Source organism: Xiphophorus hellerii, chromosome 3 (genome assembly GCF_003331165.1).
Source record: "Xiphophorus hellerii strain 12219 chromosome 3, Xiphophorus_hellerii-4.1, whole genome shotgun sequence".
NCBI classification, from domain to species: domain Eukaryota; kingdom Metazoa; phylum Chordata; class Actinopteri; order Cyprinodontiformes; family Poeciliidae; genus Xiphophorus; species Xiphophorus hellerii.
The window spans coordinates 1,684,617-1,704,620 of NC_045674.1; the positions used below are offsets into that span (position 1 = coordinate 1,684,617).

General features: G+C 40.6%; 2 protein-coding genes across 2 annotated transcripts; both read right to left on the reverse strand.

Annotated features, from left to right (window-relative positions):
* Window positions 1–205: 205 nt before the first annotated feature.
* On the reverse strand, window positions 206–7,821 carry LOC116716597 (C-type lectin domain family 4 member M-like). Its single transcript, XM_032557426.1, has 4 exons — window positions 7,066–7,821; window positions 6,452–6,615; window positions 4,742–4,857; window positions 206–1,723 (listed from the first exon to the last, which is right to left on the reverse strand). The coding sequence occupies exons 1-4, from the start codon at window positions 7,817–7,819 to the stop codon at window positions 1,576–1,578; spliced, it is 1,182 nt and encodes a 393-aa protein (XP_032413317.1). The 5' UTR covers window positions 7,820–7,821; the 3' UTR covers window positions 206–1,575.
* A 5,297-nt stretch (window positions 7,822–13,118) lies between these two features.
* LOC116717948 (C-type lectin domain family 10 member A-like) lies at window positions 13,119–19,182 on the reverse strand. Its single transcript, XM_032559631.1, has 4 exons — window positions 18,278–19,182; window positions 17,634–17,797; window positions 14,480–14,592; window positions 13,119–13,580 (listed from the first exon to the last, which is right to left on the reverse strand). Exons 1-4 carry the CDS (start codon window positions 19,032–19,034, stop codon window positions 13,433–13,435), a joined length of 1,182 nt encoding a protein of 393 aa, XP_032415522.1. The 5' UTR covers window positions 19,035–19,182; the 3' UTR covers window positions 13,119–13,432.
* Window positions 19,183–20,004: the final 822 nt, after the last annotated feature.

A 20,004-nucleotide genomic window follows, 5' to 3' on the forward strand; every position in this document is an offset into this window, starting at 1 on the left:
ACTGCGATACAAGCAAAAAACAGCATTTAGTAAAAAGATTAAACAAACGTAGATATTTTTGACATTTATTTACTTCGGTAAATATGTTTGAAAAATGAACAAAAAACGAAATTTAAACAAGCTGATAATATGGGAAACAAAATGAATCATGAAAAACAAAGAAAATATAAAACAAACAAAATGAAAAGTCAATCAATCTCCCTTAAAAAAGAAAATAAATTGGACGGATGAAAGATTATCAGACAATAATAAATTTATTCAGGCCTAAAGCTGTTTAAAACGATCAAACGGAAATGCATCGTGAAATCCTACATTAAATGAAACAGATGTAACGAATAAAAGTTTATAAAAATGACACAAGACCAACTAAACAGGTCTAGTTATTTTATATATCCAGATGAATTTAATAAATCTTTGGCAGACGAAGCTTCTTCTACTTAAAAACTGGTCTGCAGAAAGAGCAGACAGTGTATGGCTCCCTCTTGTGGCCACGTTGGCTGCCTGACTCCAACTGACAAATACAACTGGTAAAACTAAAGTAATCTTTACGGTAAAAACTATAAATCACCAAACGAATAAAATAATCATAAGTGATTTAACTTCAGATTTACAATCGTTTCCACTTCAGTACAAAGCAGCAAGAGCTTCAAAATGTGACAGATTTATGGGAACATAAGCAGAAAATCTGTAAACATTACAAAGTAAAAGACATTCAGATCACATATTTATCACATCTTTGTGGTTGGGTGAAAAACAATATTCACATGTAAGTAAATTCCTGCTCTGTGAAGACTAAAAAATAAGAGAACGTGTTTTTTTATTATATTATCATTATGATTTGGCATAAAACTTTGGGTTTTGATAAAGCTTATACTTAGAGTGGCTTCAGTTATTGTGTGCCACCGCGTCACTCAGACAGATGTCATGATTGTTAAATATAAAAAGAAAAGAACAGAGAGCAATAAAATCATATTTAGGAGTGAAATGAAATGAACATCAGAATTAATCAGTCAGAATACTGACTGTCTATTCTTTCTTTAACACATCCTATTTTAAAAAATGTTTAATTACCTGCAAAAGTGTAACTAATTTATTTCACATATTGTCATATGGAAAAACTTGTGTTAATTATTGCTGATGTATGGCTGTGTAATTGCTCTGTAAAAATTTAAGTACTAAAAAAAACAGAATATTCCCTGCAGGAGGATGTTAACATCTGGCCACATCTGGAAGATGTAAAGGTTCCTACTATCGAAGCGGAAGTTGGCTTGCTTATTGTGGAGCGAACGTTCCCAAAGCAATGGACCTCAGTGTGAGGACCAGATAAATGGACCTCATAGTGTGAGGACCAGATAAATGGACAATAAATGGACCGCTCAGAGGGGGAAGTGCTTCTGTGGATGAAAACAAACCTACAGATGTGACTGTGGACAGAATCTCAGTTGCCATGTTAGGAGAACTATAGCAACTGCAATTTAAAACTTAACTTTCAGAGATTGATTTTTTATTCATGAGATTCGCCAAAATTTGATGACACAGTTGAGTATTCCTCATTGAAGCTTTAAGAGAACAGTGTTAGCTAAAGGGCCAAGAAATCTCCAGACGCTCACAGATGAATTTGTATGCTTCCAGTTTGTCTTCTGCCTTCCAGCTCTCTGTGGCTTTTTTTCGTGGCATATGCAGGGCTGCTCCTGAAGAATGGGGAATCCCCTTAATCCAGAACCTTTAAGACAGAAACATGAAACTCAGAACATTTATAAAATTAAAATGGTACAGCAGCTTATTGACATCACACTGATAACTGTCAGCATCTAAATGCGTTGTTGTCTCTATATGAATGAAGACACACTTGAAAAGAAGTCAGACTCAAAGTAAATGAAAAGCTGTTTTCCAAACTTGGAAAATCAGATTTTAAAGGTCAAATTTTTTGAAAGGACTTTCTTGGCTCTAGTGATCTTTATCACTACCGTTATCTATCTGATACCATACTGTTAGAACATGGTCACAGCTTCAACTGTCATGAAGTGGTGCGGGTGAGGTGGTGAGGCAGAGGCAGCGGATCCAGGAATGATGAATAATGAATTTAATAAAGAATGTCCAGAATAACACAGTCCAAAATAACGGGCAGCACGGCCGAGCGGAAACCAGGGCTCGACACCGGTAGCAACCGTAAAAAGGAATGGACACGGAACAACACGAACGCACATTAGACGGGGACCCGACAAGGAACAAAGAACACAGGTGGAGTTAAATACACGGGAGGGTAATCACAGAGACGAGACACACCTGGGAACAATCAAGGGGAGGACAGGACAACGAAGAGACGCAAGGACACAAAAAACTCTAAATGAACACAGAAAACACAGATCCTGACAGTACCCCCCCCTCAAGGGCGGCTACCAGACGCCCAAAAAAAAAACCACAACAAGGGTGGGCGGAGGGGCGCCGGATGGGGGGCCAGAGTCCAGAAAAAACAAAAACACAACAAGGGTGGGCGGAGGGGCGCTGGACGGGGGGCCAGAGTCCAGAAAAACAAAAAACTACCCACCATCGTGGGCGGAAACACAAGAAGGGCCAAGAGTCCATAAACAAACAAAAAACTACCCACAGGGTGGGCGGAGGCAAAGGAGGCGGGAACCACGGAGGTGGTCTGGCGGTCGTCCGCAGCGGCGGGAACCACGGAGGCGGTCCGGCGGTCGTCCGCGGCGCTGGAGGCGGGAACCACGGAGGCGGTCCGGCGGCCGTCCGCGGCGCTGGAGGCGGGAACCACGGAGGCGGGAACCACGGAGGCGGGAACCACGGAGGCAGTCCGGCGGCCGTCCGCGGCGCTGGAGTGCGGGAACCACGGAGGCGGTCCGGCGGCCGTCCGCGGCGCTGGAGGCGGGAACCCCGGAGGCGGTCCGGCGGCCGTCCCCGGCGCTGGAGGTGGCGATGAGTCCCGGGGGCCGCCCACAGACGGCGACGACGAGCCCCCCGAGGCAGGGTCTCTGGTGGAGCACAGGGGGTCTCGGTCGGAATGCTGGGGGTCTGGGTCTCGGGTGGAACGCAGGGAGTCTCGGTCTCGGGTGGAACGCAGGGAGTCTCGGTCTCGGGTGGAACGCAGGGAGTCTCGGTCTCGGGAGGAACGCTGGAGGTCAGGGTCTCAGGAGGAACGCTGGAGGTCAGGGTCTCAGGAGGAACGCAGAAGGTCAGGGTCTCAGGAGGAACGCAGAAGGTCAGGGTCTCGGTAGGAACACTGGGAGTCTCGGAAGGAACACTGGGAGTCTCGGAAGGAACACTGGGAGTCTCGGAAGGTGCGCCGGCTGGAACGCCGGCTGATTCGGCCTCGGGTGCCGGCTGGAACACCGGCTGATTCGGCCTCGGGTGCGCCGGCTGGAACGCCGGCTGATTCGGCCTCGGGTGCGCCGGCTGGAACGCCGGCTGACTCGGCCTCGGGTGCGCCGGCTGGAACGCCGGCTGACTCGGCCTCGGGTGCGCCGGAGCGAAGCCTTGGAACCGGCCGCGTAGGCGAGCCGCAGCGAAGCCTTGGAACCGGCCGCGGAGGCGAGCCGAAGCGAAGCCTTGGAACCGGCCGCGGAGGCGAGCCGCAGCGAAGCCTTGGAACCGGCCGCGGAGGCGAGCCGGAGCGAAGCCTTGGAACCGGCCGCGGGGGCGAGCCGCAGCGAAGCCTTGGAACCGGCCGCGGGGGCGAGCCGCAGCGAAGCCTTGGAACCGGCCGCGGGGGCGAGCCGCAGCGAAGCCTTGGAACCGGCCGCGGGGGCGAGCCGCAGCGAAGCCTTGGAACCGGCCGCGGGGGTGACAGCTCCGGAAGGCGACGAGGGGCCGGGTCCACCGGCGGCTCACGTCGCTGTCTCCAGGCTGACCGTGGAGGTGGCGGCTCCGGAAAGCGACGAGGGGCCGGGTCTGCCGGCGGCTCACGTCGCTGTCTCCGGGCTGACCGTGGAGGTGGCGGCTCCGGAAAGCGACGAGGGGCCGGGTCTGCCGGCGGCTCACGTCGCTGTCTCCGGGCTGACCGTGGAGGTGACAGCTCCGGAAGGCGACGAGGGGCTGGCTCCACCGGCGGCTCACGTCGCTGGCTTCCCGGACGAAGGAATCGGCGGGGGCCATATCCGGGGGGTGCTAACACCAGCCTTGTTCCCCGGAAAAGCTCCCGCTGCAGGTCGGCGAGAGCCTCCGCCAGCTCCCTGTCCTCCCTGCCGGACCTCCGCCACGGGCCGCTCTGCCCTTTAGGGGGAAACCCCACTCCTGCTGGGTCCATAATTGGGCAGCCTCACCGTTCGGTTTGGTCGGGTCCTTCTGTCATGAAGTGGTGCGGGTGAGGTGGTGAGGCAGAGGCAGCGGACCCAGGAATGATGAATAATGAATTTAATAAAGAATGTCCAGAATAACACAGTCCAAAATAACGGGCAGCACGGCCGAGCGGAAACCAGGGCTCGACACCGGTAGCAACCGTAAAAAGGAATGGACACGGAACAACACGAACGCACATTAGACGGGGACCCGACAAGGAACAAAGAACACAGGTGGAGTTAAATACACGGGAGGGTAATCACAGAGACGAGACACACCTGGGAACAATCAAGGGGAGGACAGGACAACGAAGAGACGCAAGGACACAAAAAACTCTAAATGAACACAGAAAACACAGATCCTGACATCAACAAATGTGTAAAAAGATATTTTCTAGAAAAGTTACATAGTGCAGCTTCAAATATACATATTTCTAGATCATAGTTCTTACTCAAGAAAGTTCCTACGTCCATCAACCCAGGACCAATTGCGTCGAAAATGACGTAACCCTATCCAGTATCCATGGTTATCAGAATCGTATTGTTTGGTGTGATTGTTGATAAATTCCTGTGAACAGATTTTATTTTAGATTGTCATAAATCTTTTTTACCTCGAGCTATTAATCAATCAAGTCTATTTGTATAACATATTTCAGAAAAAAGCAGTTCAAAGAGCTTTATATCAAAATACACAAAAATATGAAGTCATAGAACACACAATAAAAATGAAAGCATTGCATTTTCTCAAGTGTTGAAGCAATCAACATTATAATGTTGACTGAGGATTAAGTTTTTAGGCCGACCTATAAATACACTGTTGCAGTAATCAATGTGACTAAAGATAAACACATGGTGAGTTTCTCTAGATCTTGCTGGGACATTAGTTGCTTTACCCTGAAAATGTTCTGCAAGTGATAGAAGGCCGACTTTGTAACTGTCTCTATGTAGTTCTGAAAGCTCAGGTCAGAGTCCATCACTACACCCAGATTTTGGGCCTGGTTGCTGGTTTCTACATGAAATAGGTGAAGCTGTGCACTGACTCTAGATCGCACATCCACACATTTATCTATTCTAAGCATCTGTTCAGTGATTGGATGGGTTCAGAGTCACCTGGTGACATCGTAATGTAGAGCTGTGTATCATCTGCATAGTTACGGTAGCTGATCTTATTTCCTGTCTTATTTCTTATTTCCTCCTTACTACCTGAGCTAGTGGGAGCATATGGATATTGAATGATGGTACGTCCACACCAAACACGTGTTGAGTGTCAGGCACGTCTGGTTTCCATTCAAAGTCTATGTGAGGCAGGTGGAGGGCAGGTGGAGGGCAGGTGGGGACAGGTGGAGGGCAGGTGGAGGGCCATTGAGGCGCGTTTAGAGCACCTAACAGTGCAATCTGAACTGTTTGGAGCGTTTCATTCTGAAATTTTAGAATGAAAGTTATCTACAAACTCATCTTCATGGTTACAACATAAAGGTGAGATGAACTATAACTGATTAAATGTTTCTGCTGTCTGTGAAAGAACGTTTTGTGATAGTGGCTGTTTTACTAAGTGAGTCAATGGAGAAAGAATTTTAAAACATAACAGCAAAATGATCAGACAGGATGACATCAGTTACAGAGACACTGGAAATATTCACACCCTTACTGATAATCACGTCCAGTGTGTGTCCTAGATTGTGTGTTGATTGTTTAACATGCTGAATTAGAGCAAAATGATCAAGAATATGTCAGGTTTTTGCCTCTCTGTCTTTGGGCTTGTCAACATGGATGTTAAAATCTCCCACAATTATTAAACAGTCATAATTGGTGAATGTAAGAGATAAAAGCTCATTAAAGTCAATAAAGATGTTTTCCACATATGTTGAAGTTTTGTACAGAGTTAGAATCAGAGTTAGTTTATGGCCTTTTACCCCAATTGCCAGATATTCAAAAGAATTAAAATGACATGAAAAGATTTTTTTTCTTGCAATTTAAGAAATCCTTGTGTATTGAAGTAACACTTACTCCACTTTTGTGTTTTCTATTCTCACTTAAACAAAATTATAATTAGGAGGCGCTGATTCAATTAGTACGTTATTCAGTATTGTCAAGCCATTAATCTTCCAGAAACTTCCAGATTAGCTTTAAACTTCAAGAGTAGAGGTGGCGTTTTGTTTTACCTGCTCTTCCAGATCATCAATTACAACCAAGTCTCCACCTTCAATCTTACACAACTGTCGACTTCGGTCCCAGTTTGCATAACCTATGTCATATGGATAAATATAGTAGCAGTGTCCCTTGTAGGATTTCTCGTGTTTCGTGCAATGATGGCACTTTGGTCTCACTAGACAAAGGGAAAGAGCATAATAAAGTGAAACTTTGGTAAAATAATATATAATACATATAAATATACAGTATATACATATCTAGAATAAATCCATGTGGACTTATTTCATATTTCAATCATCAAAATTACTCAGGCAAAGATTTTAAAGGTAGAGTGCAGATCAATATTGGAAGGTGATTAAATTACAATATCATTCTAGTCAGAAGTAGCATACCACAGGGTTCACTAAAAAACAAAAACAATATTCTCTGAAATGAAAACTTGGCTGTTAACCTGTTGCTAATGAATCAATTTTACTGGCTCACTTTGTGGTCAGAAAAGTGACCTTCAGCACTCTACCTGTGGTAATAATAGTTTGGTATGTTTTGTAAAACTGTTTAAAATGTAATATTAAAGAAAAAGAATAATAGAATGAGAGTTTCAAAGTTAATCTAGAAATGTAATTACACCATACTGGGCACAAATCATGTACTGGAAAATTGTCAAATTTCATGAGAGCATCATAAAAGTTTTTCAGAGCATCTCTGTTTTTGCATCGGTTCTCTGCCTCGTCTGTCAATACTCTCAGCTTCTCTCTCTCTTTGTTCAGCTCTGCTTTATCTTTCTTCAGCTCCTCTTTCTCTGTGCTCAGATACTTTTTCTCTTTGCTCAGATCTGCTTTCTCTTTGTTCAGTTTCTCTTTCTCCTGGCTCAGCTCCTTTTTGTCTTTGCTCAGCTCGTCTTTCTCTTTGTTCAGTTTGTCTTTTTCTTGGCTCTGCTCCTTTTTGTCTTCGCTCAGCTTGTCTTTTTCTTTGTTAAGCTCGAGTTTCTCTTTGTTCAGGTCCTTTGTGTTTTTGCTCAGCTCTGCTTTCTCTTTGCTCAGCTCCTCTGTCTTGCTGCTCAGCTCTGCTGTTTTTTTGCTCAGCTCGTCTTTCTCTTTGTTCAGTTCATCTTTCTCATTGTTCAGATCGTCAATCTTTTTGCTCAGCTCTTCTTTCTCTAAGCTCAGTTCCTCTTTCTTTTTCCTCAGCTCTTCCCTCTCTTTGTTCAGCTCCTCTCTGTCTTGAGTAAGCCTCTGTGGGTTAAGCCCCGCTCTTACTGCGCTCAGGAGTCTGTCTCGGATCACCTCCTCAATCTGGTTCTCCTTCATCTTTCGTTCCTCAATCAGTTGTCTTCTTTCTGTTGTAAGGTTTTTGATACTTTCCTGCTGATTGGCTGTCATCACATGCACTATAAAAACACACAAATTAGACAGAATGCCAGTAAATTTATCCGTATCAGAGAAGCATCAACTTTTTCAGTTTCTCTCTCAAACCCTATTAGGATATTAGACAGTATTGTTAGGACAAGGTAAGGTAATTTTATTTATATAGCACATTTTCAGCAACCAGGTATTTCAAAGTGCTTTACATGAATTAGAAGGAAATACAACAAACCAATGGAAAGAGCAAAAAAGAAAAAAAAGTATAACTAACAAGATATATTTAACAATATATATATTTAAGAATAAGTAGTTTGTGATTTACAAACTAGTAGGGGTTTCTCTTGATTATTTTTCTGATAATGTTGATCTAAGGTAATGAGTAGTTTCTCTAGATGTGTTACTCTGGATTATGAATTTATTCTAATTCCTTTTCTGGGCTGCAAGATAATTATAAGTACTCCATAATGTATAAGTCAGAATGAGTTTCTTTGGAAAAACTAATAGGAGTTTCTCTGCATAATAATCTAAAAAGTATAATAGTAAATAGTGAGTACTCCACAATTTCTAAAAGTCCATCATTTCTAAAACTAATGAACTATACAGATGGACAGGGCAAAAAATGAGACATCAGGAAAAGGCACATGGAGCAACATTAATATAGCAGAGCCAGTGAAGGCAGTGACATCAGGGATTGTGTATGTGTGGCCATGAAATGTGATAAGTCTGTGAACAGTTCTTGCAGTCTATGATAAGGTGGTATTATCTAAGCACAAATCCTTGAGTGATTGCACAGGTGTCTTCGGAAGAGAGAGAGGAGATGGGAAAGAGGGCTTTTGTTTGCATATCTTCCAGGAAATTTGAGCTAGACAGACAGCCAGACTGACCCAGGAAGCCAATTCAGACAAAATGCTTTAGATTGGGTAGATTTTAAATTTTAAACTACCATTGAGTCTCACCAATACTTCTTGGTAGATTTCAATCATCCAAATTAATATGGCGGTGCCCCCAGACCAACTAGCAACTTCTCGAAGATCGATTCCATTCTCTTTGTGAGTTTTAGTGTCCAAAGTTTGCATGCGAGATCGCAACCAACTTGCGCTTCTTTCTTACAGCATGTCAATCTGAGTGTTTGCTAGTCTTCCCAAATCCATCACAAATTTGTTGATGTGCCAGGCCAACTCCAAACAGGAGAAATCCTGTTATCATGTATTCAAAAGAATCCAGGGTCAGGATTAGAGTACTCCCAGGTTTTGGGCCTGATCGCTAGGTTTTAGTTGCAATAACTGAAGCAGTGCATTGACTCTAGATCGTTCCTCTTTACCTTTCTATAGAATAATAACTTCAGTTTTGTTTCTGTTCAGCTGGAGAAAGTTTTGGTACATCCACACATTTATCTGTTCTAAGCATCTGTTCAGTGATTGGATGGGTTCAGAGTCACCTGGTGACATGGTAATGTAGAGCTGTGTATCATCCGCATAGTTATGGTAACTAATCTTATTTAATGTTATAAACTGAGCTAGTGGAAGCATATAGACATTGAATGATGGTACGTCCGCACATCCTCAACTACACCTTTAGCTCTTCCTTAAAAACTTTAGGACTTTGACAGGTTTCAAGCTGGGCAGCAATAAGTTGAACTGATTCTTGGTAACACTTCAGTGTCCCTGACTTTTTGTCAACCCTCAGAACTCCTCCTACTGCTGAACGCTTGCATCCCAATGCTTTAAACCTTTAAATACTTGTTATAAATGAAGCTACTTAAAATTCATTCTGTTGAAATGAAACTCACTGTAGATGATTTTTGCAGTCAGTATGGCACAAAGCAACCCTAAACACACCAACAACAGAGAAGAGAGCCGGAGTGTTGATGGCTCCTCTTCTTCTTCAGCTGAAAAAAAACAATGGAATCAATAAGTTATTTATTAATCAATCAATGAAGTTTATTTGTATCACACAATTCTCAGATCATACAAAAAGATTAAAGCTCAAGGTTTACATGTGACATAAAAACAACTCCTGATACAGGACATGTTAAGAAACTACAACTTCCTACAGAGGGAATAAAAATGTATGAGGGCATCTGGACAATATTGTTACTTTTTAATCCTCATAAAATGTAAAATATGTATAGAGTCACTTGCATGTAAGAGGATGTTTGCCATTGTTGACATTGACTGTAGCAGAGTCACTGTCGTCGCTGTTGTTCTCCATCCTTTACAGGAAAAATAAAGATTTAGATATTATAAAATGTCCAACAGCTGATTGAGCGATTTCAGCTGTAGCTCATGGAAAGCAGGCAGGTTCTTCTTCCTCTTTTTAAAAGTCGTCAGGATGTGATGCAGCATCTCTATCGCTGCTCTGTGGGTTATTTCCTTACTCAAACAGTTTTGGAAAACAAGTCTGCTTCTGTAACAAACCTTTCATGCCAAGAAGCGAGCTCTCACTCTGTCTCATAAACATTTCTTCAATTCTCTTGTCCTTGGTTGTAAAATATATCTATTCACTCCATAAGGATTTACACTCTGATGCATATAATATGTTTTATAATCTTTGCTCTTGTAGAAGATACTTTAATAAATCGAAAAAAAAGAAATGACTAAGTGATCATTGGTATAGAAGGACAAATATTTCAGTGTTGGAAAATATATAAAAAGACACGACAAAGCCTAAACTTTTCAGTTATAAATAACTGACTGTCTCTTCCCACTCTGGACCCGGTACAGTTCACTAATATTTCTAAAAACATTTATTTTCTCCATTAAAAAGAAAGGAACTATGTTCTCATACATCTCAGAATCACAGAAGGATATTTTATGGTAGGACTTATTAGTTTTGATCAATAAAATAAATAACTGTAAAAAAAAAAATTAGCAACTGTAAATATCTCTTATCCTGTAATGTCAAGTAAAAGTTTATTTATATAGCACATTTACAACAACATCAGCCGACCAAAGTGCTTCACAACAAACACAACACCATAGGTAGTTAATGATAAAAATAGAAAATAAAATTAAGCTTAATAAAAATGAGAATGATAACATTGGCAAAGATACCAAAAACTAATAATATGAATAAAACCCAAAACAACACTTAACTTTCCCTGCAGTAATTTTCTTTCGTCCTTTATTTTTTCTCTAATTGGTGTTGAAGGCCGGGGACGAAAGATGTTTTCAGTCTGAACTTGATGTCCAGTAATGTGTCATATTTTACATCAGAACAGGATTTGCCAGAAAGCCTAAACTCTCATCTTTTCAGGAAGTCTAATTTTTTATGTCCTGCTTTCAGCTAGCTTCCAAACTTTCATGTCAGCAATAAAAAATTATGATTGCAAACAATGTATTGGAAAACAGTGTTTGGTGTTTTCAGGCTAAGGTGTACATTAAAAAGTTGGAAAATGACTGATTCTCTTAGCAATTAAAAACACAAAACCCGATGGAGACCTGATGTGTGTTAGAATCACGGCAGCAAAACAGAAAAAAACAAATAACTTTGCACAGTTTTTTCTCCAAACAGTGAGTTGAGCAGATAATTTTTGCCAAGTGATGATTGAGTTGAACAACAGGATAATAATTTTATTTATATTCAGAGGTGAGTAGTACTAGTTATATTTACTTTAGTACATTTCGGGGGACAGGAAAGAAGTGCTTATAGGAATACTTTTACTGCACTGTACTTTTTACATTCACTCCAGTAATATTTTGAACTATTGATAATCTTGAGTAGATTGATTTTGCATTAATAGAAAAAGACTTCAGAGATTGGAAACATTTGTTTCTTAGATTTCTGTAATGTATGAGCTAATGTTTATGCAAATGTGAGCATAATTTCAAAGCATGTTATACATGTCACTGTTTACATCATTATTGTTTATTTTGTGTTAATGAAAATGGTTATTTTATTTGAAAGGTTACATAAATGTTTATGTGTATTTACTAATTTAAAACCTTGTTTTCTCCGCATCATTCCTCCCACTGGGCATCTTTTTGAAATCCCAGAAAAATCCCAATCAGGCTATAAAAATCAGCTCAGCTCTCTCTTCTTCTGTTGCCTCAGAAAATTACATCGCGTTTCTGTTGTAAAGTTATGAAGCAGCACATGGAGTAGGACGTCTGGAGGTGGGTTCAATGCCCTCCACCGCCACCAGGTGTCGCCCTGCTACAGGCCCAGCAGGATCGCATTCAGGAGGCTGAGTCTAGTTCTGCTACGTCCGAGCGGATGCTTCACGTTGTGGTCTGGACGGAACCAGTGAGGCATAGACTACATCCTGCTTTGCCTTTAACCCCACAGAAATAGCCTTAAATGACAAACCCTATTGGAAACAGCAATGGGCCTCACTGGTTCCTAAATAGATGGAGAATAAATCAATCTGGGAGCTGATTGTCCGCTCTGACCGTTATTTATACAGACCGGAAGGGCGTCCATTCAGCAGGTGGACGGGGACTGAAGTTTTTCAGTGCTGCACTGGGCACAAGGGGTAAACCCACTAGCAACAGCCTTAATTTGGGGTTAATACATAAGCAACGGATTTTACTGTTGAATATTGATATAATAGTGTAACTGTTGTCAGTCATTTCTATGGCAACGGGTCTGCGTAGCGAAGCAAACACAGGGACCGAGAACAATGAACGAGTGGTTTGGAGCAGTTCAATTGTTTTTCTGCGTTATTTTCCCTTTGCTATGGTGAACTGCCATAAATTAATGATGCCTCCGTCTCTAGGTTTAATTTTGTTAACGGAATTGTTTTGCCGCTGAAGCGACATGTAAACAGTCGTCGTCTTGTTCTGCGCATGCCCGAAATTTCTGGATGTAAACAATAACATGCAAGGTGTTTATAGTAACGGAAGTTAGCATTTAAGCTAGCGGCAGTAAAGAGTCACTTCTGATACACAGAAATATCTCAAAATCGATGTCAATAAAACACTGTCCTGAACTTACAAGCATTTTAAAAATGATACATGTCTATTACTTGTTCTCTTAACCCACCTGTCAAAACAGAAATCAGCTTCTTCAGTAATGACTTTGCTGCATGCTCACTTCTTCTTCGATGGTTATTGGCGGTTGGCAAAAAACGGAATCGGTCCATTACCGCCACCGACTGGTATGAAATGTTGAACAGAATGACACAAAAAGATTAAATATCTGTTCATTTAATTTAGTGAAATATCTGATAACTTTTACTTTTCGAGTTATTGCTAAATAAGACAATAAAATCTAGATTTATTTGAATTCTATTTAAATTTTGGATCAACTGTTATCTTTTTAAGTCATAATTTTTTACAGAGTAATATGTTCTACTGTCTCATCATCCCCAGTTTCCCTGAAACAAAGAGTGCTGTGTAGCCCAGTATCCCCAAATCTGAAGTGAGAAGTAATTGTCTCTTCTGTCCTTGTCTTCCATCTTCATTTACTTCTCATTTCTCCAGTTTTCTTTTGGTTTTTATAGAACCAACATGCTTTCCTGCAGTCAGGTTGCGTTACATCAATTCTCAAACATGCTGTGGTTAAACCACTTCTTAAAAAAAAAACAATCTAGGTTCAAGTGTATTCCAAATTTGTGTCTGTTTTTATTTACGAGATTCAAGTTTGATGACACAGTTGAGTGTTCCTCATTGAAACTTGAAGAGAACAGTGTTAGTTATAGGGCCAAACAATCATCGGACGCTCACAGATGATTTTGTTATCTCTCTGTATGTCTTCTGCTCTCCAGCTCTCTGTGGCTTTTCTTTCTGACATATGCAGTGCTGCTCCTGAAGTATGGGGAGTCCCTTTTATCCAGAAACTTTAAGACAGAAACATGAACCTCAGAACATTTATAAAATAACAATTGCACAGCAGCTTATTGACATCAAACTGAAAACTGTCAGCATCTAAATGTGTTGTTGTCTCTATATGAATAAAGACACACTTAAAAAGAAGCCAAATTTGTAGTAAATAAGTGTTTTACAAATTTGAAAGATTGGATTTTAAAAATCTAAATGTTTTACCAAAAATAGAAAGATAAGAGTTCATATTAATGACGTTATTATAGCATTTAATAGTGTAGTAACACCTACTGATGTCTTTATAACTGATCCTACTTGTTTCACCTTACTTGAGGTGAGAGTTAATAATAATGACTGTTAATAAAGCATTAGACAGTGTAATAACACTTGATGACATCTTTATAACTGGTGCTACTTGTTCCACTTTATTTCAGGTAAGGGGAAATATTAATGAATGTGTTATTAAAGCTTGATGGTGTAATAACACTTAATGACATCTGTAACTAGTCCAATGTGTAAGGGAAAACATTAATGACACAATTAAAATGGTCCTTGTCACAGTTAAGACTAACAACAAACAACCTTAGAGTAATGTAATACACAAACGTACATAACGTTTTAAATTTTGATAATATCTATTATGACATTTATGACAGACGATTGGTTAATGACAAGTTGTCATAAAGACATTTTAAATTATGCCAACTTTGCATTAAAAGTGTCATTATTTACCTACTGACACTTAATGACAACAGTCAGATATTCATGAAGACTTCTTCATGTTCATGACAGATGGTATGTCATGTTTATGACCGTGTAATGGCAGTCTTATGCACACCTCTTCAAATAAAGTGTTACCAAGATATTTTCTAGAAAAGTTACATACTCCAGCATATGCATAGATAATAGATCTTACTCAAGAGTGTTCCTACGTTCATCAACCCACAACCATTTGTTTCGAACATTACGTAACCCTATCCAGTATCCACGGTCACCTTTGTATCTTTTGGTGTGATTGTTGATAAACTCCTGTGAACAGATTTTATCAAACAAGTTTATTTGTATACAGTGAGGAAAATAAGTATTTCAACGCCCTGCAACCTTGCAAGTTCTCCGACTTAGAAATCATGGAGGGGTCTGAAATTTTCATCTTAGATGCAAATCCACTGTGTGAGACATAATGTAAAAAAAATAAAATAAAAATCTGGAAATCACAATATATGATTTTTTAATCATGTATTTGTGTGTTACTGATGCAATTAAGTATTTGAACACCTGTGAAAATCAATGTTAGTATTTGGTACAATAGTCTTTGTTTGCAATTACAGACGTCAATCGTTTCCTGTAGTTTTTCACCAGGTTTGCTGCACTGCAGCAGGGATTTTGGCCCATTCCTCCTCACAGATCTTCTCTATATCAGCCAGGTTTCTGGGCTGTCGCTGAGAAACAGAGTTTGAGCTCCTCCAAAGATTCTCCGCGGGGTTTAGGTCTGGAGACTGGCTAGGCCACTCCAGAACCTTGATATGTTTCCTACGGAGCCACTCCTCGGTTCTCCTGGCTGTGCGCTTCGGCTCATTGTCATGTTGGAAGACCCAGCCACGACCCATCTTCAATGCTCTAACTGAGGCGAGGAATCAGCCCAGAACCACGAGGAGCTGCTCAACGACCTGAAGAGAGCTGGCACCACTGTTTCCAAGGTTACTGTGGGTAATACACTAAGACGGTTCCCCTGCACATGTCCAGGCCCGTCTTCAGTTTCCCCATGACCATTTGGATGATCCAGAGGAGTCATGGGAGAAAGTTCTGTGGTCAGATGAAACCAAAATAGAATGTTTTGTTCTTAATTCCACTCGCTGTTTTTGGAGGATGAAGAATGATGAGTGCCATCCTAAAAACACCATCCCTACTGTGAAGCACGGGGGTGGAAGCATCATGCTTTGGGGGTATTTTTCTGCACATGGTACAGGAGAGGATGACAGGGCCATGTATTGCAAGATTTTGAGGAACAACCTCTTTCCCTGTCTTAGGATCATAGATACGGCATGAGGTCAGATCTTGCATGGAGTCCCACTCTGAGTGAGGTTGACAGTCATGTTTAGCTTCTTCCATGTTCTAATAATTGCTCCAACAGTTGATCTTTTTTCACCAAGCTGCTTGGCCCTGTAGCCCTTTCAAGCCTTGTGGAGGTCAACAATTTTGTCTCTGGTGTCTTTGGTCTTAGCCAGTTGGAGTCTTACTGATTGTGTGGGGTGGACAGGAGTCTTTATGCTGCTAAAGACCTAAAACAGGTGCTTCTAATTTAGGATAATAAGTGGAGTGGAGGTGGACTTTTTAGACTAACAGGCCTTTGAGGGCCAGGATTTTTGCTGATTGGTAGGTGTTCAAATACCTATTTGCAGCAGGAACACAAATAAATTATTCAAAAAATTATGAATTGTGATTTGTGGATTTTTTTATTTTTAGATTATGTCTCTCACAGTGGACATGCAGATGAAAATTTCAGACTCATCCATGATTTCTAAGTGGGAGAACCTGAAAAGTCACAGGATGTCAAAATTTGTTTTTACTCTGCGTAGCATTTCAGCAAAAAGGCAGTTCAAAGTGCTTTACATAAAAAAATCACACAAAAATACAAAGTCATAGAACACACAGTTAAAGATCAAAAATCATACATCATCATACATTGCCTGACACTCAACACGCATGTTGAGTGTCAGGCACGTCTGGTTTCCATTCAAAGTCTATGTGAGACAGGTGGAGGGCAGGTGGAGGGCCGTTGAGGCACGTTTAAAGCACCTAACAGTGCAATTTGAACCATTTGGAGCGTTTTGAGTGTTTGACACGTCGAGTGCGTTCAACGCGTCCAATGCTCCACATAGACTTTAAATGTAAACCAGACGCGCCTGACGCTCAAAACATGTTCAGTGTGAACGCTCCAAGAGAGGGGTCCTAGGATTGAACCTTGGGGTACCCACATGATTTCTATCCACTTCGTTGAGACGTTACCTATTAAAACAAAGATATCTCGCATGTCTCCATGGAGACTTGTTCCTACCAGACACAACCTTCACTTTAGAGCACAGATGTCAAACTCCAGTCCTGGAGGGCCGGTGCCCTGCAAGTTTTAGATGTGCCTCTGCTGCACCACCTGAATAGAATAATTAGGTCATTAAGGCTCTGGAGAACTGATCTACACAAGGAGGAGGTAATTAAGTCATTTCATTCCAGTGTTTTGTACCTGTGGCACATCTAGAAACTGCAGGACAGCGACTGGAGGACTGGAGTTTGAGACCCCTGCTTTAGAGGGTCAATAAAATCAATGATTTTTGAAATTTTAGAATGAAAGTTATCTACAAACTCATCTTCATGGTTACAACATAAAGGTGAGATGAACTATAACTGATTAAATGTTTCTGCTGGCTGTGAAAGAACGTTTTGTGATAGTGGCTGTTTTACTAAGTGAGTCAATGGAGAAAGAATTTTAAAACATAACAGCAAAATGATCAGACAGGATGACATCAGTTACAGAGACACTGGAAATATTCACACCCTTACTGATAATCACGTCCAGTGTGTGTCCTAGATTGTGTGTTGATTGTTTAACATGCTGAATTAGAGCAAAATGATCAAGAATATGTCAGGTTTTTGCCTCTCTGTCTTTGGGCTTGTCAACATGGATGTTAAAATCTCCCACAATTATTAAACAGTCATAATTGGTGAATGTAAGAGATAAAAGCTCATTAAAGTCAATAAAGATGTTTTCCACATATGTTGAAGTTTTGTACAGAGTTAGAATCAGAGTTAGTTTATGGCCTTTTACCCCAATTGCCAGATATTGAAAAGAATTAAAATGACATGAAAAGATTTTTTTTTCTTGCAATTTAAGAAATCCTTGTGTATTGAAGTAACACTTACTCCACTTTTGTGTTTTCTATTCTCACTTAAACAAAATTATAATTAGGAGGCGCTGATTCAATTAGTACGTTATTCAGTATTGTCAAGCCATTAATCTTCCAGAAACTTCCAGATTAGCTTTAAACTTCAAGAGTAGAGGTGGCGTTTTGTTTTACCTGCTCTTCCAGATCATCAATTACAACCAAACTTCCACCATCATCAAAACACCAGATGTCACCTTGGTACCAGGTTAGCAAACCAATGTCATATGGATAAATCCAGTAGCAGTGTCCCTTGTATAATGGCTCCATTTCCCTGCAAGCCGGACATTTTGTTCTCACTAGACAAAGCAGAATAAAGTGAAACTTTGGTAAAATAATCTCAAAAATAAAAAAATACATATCTAGAAGAAATCCATGTGGATTTATATAATCTTTCAATCGTCAAAATTACTCAGGCAAAGCTTTTAAAGGTAGAGTGCAGATCAATATTGGAAGGTGATTAAATTACAATATCATTCTAGTCAGAAGTAGCATACCACAGGGTTCACTAAAAAACAAAAACAATATTCTCTGAAATGAAAACTTGGCTGTTAACCTGTTGCTAATGAATCAATTTTACTGGCTCACTTTGTGGTCAGAAAAGTGACCTTCAGCACTCTACCTGTGGTAATAATGGTCAGCTGTGTCTTGAAAACTGTTAATTGAATATTTCAAAAGTAAAATTAATAATCAAGAGTTTCAAATTTTGTAGTTGTAGTTTGTAACTGAATATTAAAAAAAGAATAATTCAGAGTTTCAAAGTTAATAAATGTAAGTACTATATAGAGGGCACATCTCTGAAACTGGAAATGTCCTAAATCTCATGACGTGATTGAAGAACTTTTTCAGAGCATCTCTGTTTTTGCATCGGTTCTCTGCCTCGTCTGTCAATACTCTCAGCTTCTCTCTCTCTTTGTTCAGCTCTGCTTTATCTTTCTTCAGCTCCTCTTTCTCTGTGCTCAGATACTTTTTCTCTTTGCTCAGATCTGCTTTCTCTTTGTTCAGTCTCTCTTTCTCCTGGCTCAGCTCCTTTTTGTCTTTGCTCAGCTCGTCTTTCTCTTTGTTCAGTTTGTCTTTTTCTTGGCTCTGCTCCTTTTTGTCTTCGCTCAGCTTGTCTTTTTCTTTGTTAAGCTCGAGTTTCTCTTTGTTCAGGTCCTTTGTGTTTTTGCTCAGCTCTGCTTTCTCTTTGCTCAGCTCCTCTGTCTTGCTGCTCAGCTCTGCTGTTTTTTTGCTCAGCTCGTGTTTCTCTTTGTTCAGTTCATCTTTCTCATTGTTCAGATCGTCATTCTTTTTGCTCAGCTCTTCTTTCTCTAAGCTCAGCTCGTCAATCTTTTTCCTCAGCTCTTCTCTCTCTTTGTTCAGCTCCTCTCTCTCTTGAGTAAGCCTCTCTCGGGTAAGTCCTGCTCTGACTACGCTCAGGTGTCTGTCTCGGATCACCTCCTCGATCTGGTTTTCCATCATCTTTCGTTCCTCAATCAGTCGCTTTTTGTCTGTTGCAAGGGTTTTGATATTTTCCAGCTGATTGGTCGTCATCATACTCACTATAAACACACAAATTAGTCAGAAAGTCAGTGAATCTATCTGTATCAGAGCATCAAAATGTTCAGTTTCTCTCTCAAATCCTATTAGGACATCAGGCAGTATTTTTCACATTTTCTTAAAATAGTAATTAATTTATTTTTGTATTTATCCTCTGCTTCTCTCGTTTTTCCATCTTAAAAACTTTCTATAAAGTATATTTCTCCTCTTGAAAGCATTTCTTAATCCTTTTGTTATCCAAGGAGAATTACAATATTTATGTTTGTTGTTATTGTTACTCCTATTGGACAGATTTTATTACAAAGCTCCATGAACACTTCTAGAAAGTTTTCATAAGCTTCATTAATATCCTCTTTTTGATAAACAACCTCCTGATTCTGTGTCAACAAATCATTTTTAAATTGAGTGACTGCCTCTTCACTCCTTACTCTCCCATATACGTTCTGCTCTTTATCTCTGGTGGATCAAATTTTTTTTTGTCATATGCAACAAACACTGGTAAGTGATGACTGACGTCATTAATTAATAATGACTTAACCATGTCATTTATGAAGATGTTGTCAGTTAAGGTAGCAGAGTGGGATGTTATTGTGCTCGTTTGAATGATTTGAGCAGAGACAAAGGAAGGGGTCTAAAGAACACGTGGTGGGCTTCATTCTCCTTTCAATGTCATGAATCTATTGGTGTGATGTTGGGACAAAGTGGCAGAAAGCCTCTGAGATCCCAAACTGCAGGTCATCAGTCAGTTGAGATGGAGTAGATGAAGGACAGACAGTGGAAGGGATGCTGTTGATTTTGAGGGCAGAAAAAATCCTAGAAACTACTGCAGTGGTCTTGTGTGAAATTTGAGTTTGAGAAGGTATGTGACTTATAGAGATGATGGACTGTCAAAAAAAGCTTTTCCAGAAGTTTTCTGATAATACTGGAAAGGTAACGTGTCCGTGCCTCTCTCAGGGATCTTGCATAG

Bases quoted from the DNA above. Each gene is read 5' to 3' on its own strand.
- LOC116716597 (XM_032557426.1), bottom strand. From the start codon at position 7,819: ATGACAGCCAATCAGCAGGAAAGTATCAAAAACCTTACAACAGAAAGA. The intron at 4,858-6,451 runs GTAAAACAAAAC...ATCTGTTCACAG, and splicing joins TTGATGATCTGGAAGAGCAG to GAATTTATCAACAATCACAC. The intron at 1,724-4,741 runs GTAAGAACTATG...TCTGTCTTAAAG, and splicing joins GGACGTAGGAACTTTCTTGA to GTTCTGGATTAAGGGGATTC.
- LOC116717948 (XM_032559631.1), bottom strand. From the start codon at position 19,034: ATGATGACGACCAATCAGCTGGAAAATATCAAAACCCTTGCAACAGAC. The intron at 14,593-17,633 runs GTAAAACAAAAC...ATCTGTTCACAG, and splicing joins TTGATGATCTGGAAGAGCAG to GAGTTTATCAACAATCACAC. The intron at 13,581-14,479 runs GTAAGATCTATT...TCTGTCTTAAAG, and splicing joins GAACGTAGGAACACTCTTGA to TTTCTGGATAAAAGGGACTC.